The following is a 5,610-nucleotide window of genomic DNA, read 5'->3' as shown; positions in this document are numbered from 1 at the left end:
CATAGCGACCCTGCATAAGGTTTCCGAGGCTGTAAATCTTAACAGGAGCAGAAAGCCTCATCTTTATCCCATGGAACAGCTGATAGTTTTGAACTGCTAACTTTGAGGTTAACAGCTTGACTCGTAATCACTATGTTACCAGAGTCATTTTACTTGCTTTAGTCATTAACAAAATTTGTAAGTACTTGTACATTGAGTTTGTCCTCTTGGAATGCTCCCTCGAATGCCTGTTGTTGTTAATTGCCATATATATATATATCAGGCTTATTGTTAAGAAAGAAACTGAAGGAACATGAGACTATGGCCCTCAGGCCACTGCTCATCATGGAATGGTCAATCATTCAAGATCAAAAGGCAACGTTTACCTAAGGACAAGGTTCAGAAAAATTGGGAAGGAGGGTGGAATGGAAATAAGAACCGCAGAGAGGAAGGAGGACAACAGTTGTTACAGGGAGAGGATTGTAATCATTGAGATGAAACAAAGTGTGTGGTCTGTTGAATGCAAAACTGATGATCTTGTCTGTAAACTTTCCCTCCATTTACAATAAAAAAAAGTTTGTTTATTTTTTAAATAAGACATAGAAGGTAAAGTAGGGAGAACAAATATGGCAGACAGGACAATAAACGTTATTTTTCACTCATTCCTTAAACCCCAAAATACTCCACCTAAGAAAAAAACTTAATAATGAAACTATGTTTAATTACTTCATTCACATACATTTTAGCTGAGCAGGAACCAGGACTTAGATATGTCTTGGTAAGAAAAGTTAAACAAATCAGTTCACATCAGGGCTTGAATGTTTCCAGCTAGTGAGTTGGATAGTGCACCAGTGCACATATACCTACGTGCCTCTACTGACTGCCAGAAGGCCCAGAATGTCTGAAAAGGGAGGTGGGGTGAGGAATGGGTGGTAAAATTTAAATGTTGTTTTCTCTTAGTGTTTAGCACAAATAAGCAAGAGGAACAATGGTGCTGGGAAAGTTAAGAAGGTAAAAGGTGTGAAGCAATGACTTAAATCTTATAATGGGATTATATGGGGAATGTTGGCTCCAAGGGTCAATAAACGACCTAATACTAAAAATTATCCTACCCCTCTCACCCTGGAAAGGACTTGTATACTCTGGGAGAAAGTAGCTGCAAGTACATATGAATTGAAAAAGCTATAGTTTGATGTCCAAATATTCTGGTAAACATGGCACAGAGGAAGGAGGTATTCTCTTTCTCACCTTCAAAAGCATCCTGGCTGAGGTAAACTGGCTGAGATCTACACAAAGATGGTGAATGAGCCAGCAGCAATTGCAACAATGACAACACAAGACAACAGGCAACTCAGAGCAGTGCCTCTACAGGGCTTCTAAGGGTCTGAACTCTGCAGTCCATGTGGCCTGGTGCCAGCAACAGAGATCCAACTCTGCCCACTACCACAGCCCAGGTACTCAAAGCATATGAAGCCAGAGAGAATAGAGGCAGAACCTGTCAAAATGGTACTTCTATAAGACTTTACGGGCTGAACTGTGATGTTCCATTTTGACTAGCAAAGGTAGAAAGTAAAACAACTATATAGTTAAACTGTATTACTGTGACATTTAAGCAATCTTGCTGCCAGGCTTTGCCTCAGAAAACTTATTCTTTCTTATCAAGAACTATAAATACTGATTTGCAACTTTTCCAGAGACAATGATGATCACATAGTAGTAACCATGGCTATTGTTACTGTTGTTGGTAAGTGCATTTGAGTTGGTTCCAACTCACAGTGGCCCTATGTACAACAGAACAAAACACTGCTCAGACCTGGGCCATCCTCACAATCTGCTATATTTGAGCCCACTGTGGCAAACACTGTGCCAATCCAGCTCATTGAGAGTCTTCCTCTTTTTTTCCTGATCCTCTGATTCAAAGACATGAGTCTTGCCATTCTCGCTTCTAAGGAACATTCTGGCTGTGCTTTTTCCAAGATAGATTTGTTCTGTTCAGTCTTCTGAAAATCCATGGTAGATTTAATATTCATCATCAACACCATAATTCAAAGATATCAGTTCTTCTTAGGTCTTCTTTATGGTCTAGTTTCACATGCATATGAGGTTATTGAAAATACCATGACTTGGGTCTGACACACCTTAATCCACAAAGTGACATCTTTGCTTTTTTCCCCCCAACACTTTAAAGCAGTCTTTTGGCGTATATTTGCTCAGAGCCCTAGTGTGACGCTGTAGGTTAAAGCACTGGACCACAAGATCGGTTTGAGCCACAAGGTCAGTGATTCATATTTGCTCAATATAGCATAAATCATTTGATTTCTTGACTGCTACTTCCATGGGTGTTGATGGTGGACCTGAGTAAGATAAAATCCTTGATGAATAAAATCCTTCAGTCTTTTCTCTATTCACCATGATGCTGTTTATTGGTCCAGTTACAAAGATTTTAGTTTTCTTTATGTTGAAGCATAATCCATACTGAAGGCTGTAGTCTTTGATATTCATCTGAAAGAGCTTTAAGTTCTCTTCCTTTTCAACAAGAAAGGTTGTATCATCTGCAAATCACAGGTTGTTACTGAGTCTTCTTCCAATTCTGATTCCAAGTTTGTCTTCATATAGTCCAGTTTCTTAGATTATTTGCTTAGCATACAGATTGAGTAAATATGGTGAAAGGATATAACTCTGACACTCAGTATCCCCTTGTTCTATTTGAATGACTGCCTTTTGGTCTATGTACAGGTTCCACATGAGCACAAGCATTTTGGAATTCCCATTCTTTGCAATGTTATCTATAATTTGTCATGACACTCACAGTTGAATGCCTTTGCATAGTCAATGAAACACAAGTAAATATCTTTCTTTGTTTTCAGCCAAGATCCATTTTGACATCAGGAAAGATAACCATCATTCCAAATCCTCTTCTGAATCTAGCTTGAAATTCTGACAGTTCCCTGACAATGTACTTGTTGTTGTTGTTAAGAACTGCCAACCTGTGGTTCAAACTGACTTTGCAGTCCAGAGCATTATCCTGCAACACCACACAACTAGTACAAGCATTTTCTATTCTCTTCAACAAAAATTTACTTGCATGATATTAATGATATTGTTCAATAATTTCCACATACTGTTCGGTCACCGTTCTTTGGAAGAACACAAATATGAATCTCTCCCAATTGTTGTAAGTGCCATTGAGACCAATTAGTTGGACAAAATATCACTAGAATGAAACCATCAGTCCTCAATCATCCACAAATAATTGCCAGTGTAATTAAAAGGCATTTGTATGTAGTATTCCTAAAGCTATTGGAAATTGTTAAAGTATGAAGAAAGAACTGAAGTTTATGTTTATGTTAGAAAGTGAACAGATGCTCAGAACACTATGATTTAGTTATAAAGGAAATCTAGCCACTTTCATACTCAGCTGTTACTAAAGCCTGTGACTTTCAGGTTATGCTTTGTTTTACCTAAAAAGCCATCAGTAGAATCCTTTCATCAAAAGAATCCTTTAAGTAGCTCTTCTGGTCCACACAGAATTTTTCAATAAACAAAAACTGGACTTAACACAACTTAAAAATTAATATACACATTTCTTAAATAGGGCTCAAGTCAGTTCTAATCATCCATGGTAGGTTAGCCACCCGTGGATATAGAAGTGGTATTCTAATTTTAGATTTATTTTCTATGACTTTAGAGTTTGTAATAAAGTAAAATAGAGTTGTTCTCTCCTCTGCAAATCAGTGTGGATATTCATTGAAGCACTATGTGTAAAAGACTAGGAATAGCCTAACTGACAAGTAATAATTACAAGTGGAATCATTTCACAGCCAATAAAAAATGCACTTGTGAAGAACATTAAATGAAGTGTAAATGCTACAATAAGCATTAAAAGAACAAAGTAAAACACCAAACTATACATATGACATGGTTACAATTTCATTTAAAGAGAAAGAAGGAAACACAGAAATCAAAATTCAAACTGTAAGCCTAAAAGAAAATACAAAAAGATACTAAAATATTTAAATTTATCTCTAGATTGCAAGGCTACAAGAAACTTTTACTTTTCTTTCAGGAGCTTGTTTGTAGTTATCCTACTTTTCTGCAATCAAAATATTTTCTAAGTCAGTGAGAAAACAAGGAAAGTCACTTTTTTAAATTACCAGGTCAATTTCTGTTCAAATATTGCAAAACAGCTGGAAGATCTATTCACTAAGTCAAGAAGCTTTAAAGTCAGAAGACATAGATTCCTACAAAATTTTATTTAAAAGATAGTACCTGCATAGAAATTATAATAGTAATAAATGTAGTCTATGTAGTAGTTCTTAGAAATTAAAATTTGATGGCTAGGCAAATATTAGAAATAGTTGACTCTTTGCCAGAAAGAGTAATTTTCAGGCTACTCATTAGCACTGAGCTTTTATTCATGATAAGTTTATTGTGGATAATATAAATAAATAACACACCATCATTATTTGCATCCAGACTGTTAAATGCCAGCCTCATTTTTTTCTCATGGTCTTTAAGGTACTGCGTAAATTCTTCAAAGTCCAATTCTGAATCTTTGTTGGTATCTCCAGCTTTTAAAATTACCTATAAGAAAGAAGAAACTCACTGCAGAGACATATAGCTAATTAAGGTATTACAAGCACTGACATTTGCACTTTTCACTCATATGATTTCCGTAAGTATCCACTGTCCTAGCTCTTCAGTCACAGCTATATGGCTTAGTAGTTACATTTTGAAATTTATCAATCACTGGTATGGCACTGTGGGTTAAAGCACTGCACTGAAAAGTCGGTTTGAATCACAAGATCAGCCATTCAAGCTCACCAGCTGCTCCTTGGAAATCCTACACAGGGTTGCTATGGGTCAGAACTGACTTGACAGCACTTAACAACAACAACAATCATGCCACCCCAAATCATTACAAATTTATAATCTAGTATTTAAACACATTAGATATTTATCTAAGGTAGATAATGAATGTCACATACCACAAGGAATATAAAGTTACTAAGATGCATTGCTTTTGCCATCAAGGTCCTCACAATATGTTCGTTATTAACTAAATGATGTAAATATGTGCAATTGGAGCATTTCCCACACATTCATACTTTGAGACTTAGCCTTGTAAATGCAGTATGTATGTTCAGAGCTCACTAGAACTTATGCTTTCTTTTTAAAAAATTTAAATGATAATCATATCATAATTTTAAAAACATTATAGATATTTCCAGAGTACTCCCACCTCAAAGACATAGTCTATCTCTTGTTCATCTTTGTGTTAGCAATGTTTACCATAAAGCATGTTGCTGTTGTTGTTAAGTGCCATCAAGTCAGTTCCACTCATAGTGACCCTATATAGGGTTTCCAAGGAGCAAGCCACGACTTTCATTATTGAAAGATTCTCTGGGCAAATTATTGAACGATACAGAAAGCATCAAGACAATATGGAAGGAATGCACAGAATCACTGTACCAAAAAGAAATGGTTAATGTTCAACCATTTCAAGAGGTAGCATATGATCAAGAGCCAATGATGCTGAAGGAGGAAGTCCAAGGTGCATTGAAGGAATTGGCAAAGAACAAGGCACCAGGAATTGATGGAATAAAAATTGAAATCTTTTAAGAAAGTGAG

General features: G+C 36.2%; 1 protein-coding gene across 1 annotated transcript in view; it reads right to left on the bottom strand.

Moving 5' to 3' along the window:
• LOC102819639 (calcium-binding mitochondrial carrier protein SCaMC-1-like) overlaps positions 1 to 5,610 on the bottom strand; it is an 88,797-nt gene that overhangs the window by 66,609 nt on the left and 16,578 nt on the right. Inside the window, exon 2 of the mRNA XM_006866009.1 lies at positions 4,437 to 4,563. Within this exon, the coding sequence (XP_006866071.1) occupies positions 4,437 to 4,563 (127 nt within the window). The remainder of the gene's footprint in view (positions 1 to 4,436; positions 4,564 to 5,610) is intronic.

The sequence above is a fragment of the Chrysochloris asiatica genome, unplaced genomic scaffold (assembly GCF_000296735.1).
Source record: "Chrysochloris asiatica unplaced genomic scaffold, ChrAsi1.0 scaffold00085, whole genome shotgun sequence".
In the NCBI taxonomy this organism is placed as follows: Eukaryota; Metazoa; Chordata; class Mammalia; order Afrosoricida; family Chrysochloridae; genus Chrysochloris; species Chrysochloris asiatica.
Note: the sequence above shows the minus strand (reverse complement) of the source record. Positions and strands in the feature narration are given on the sequence as shown.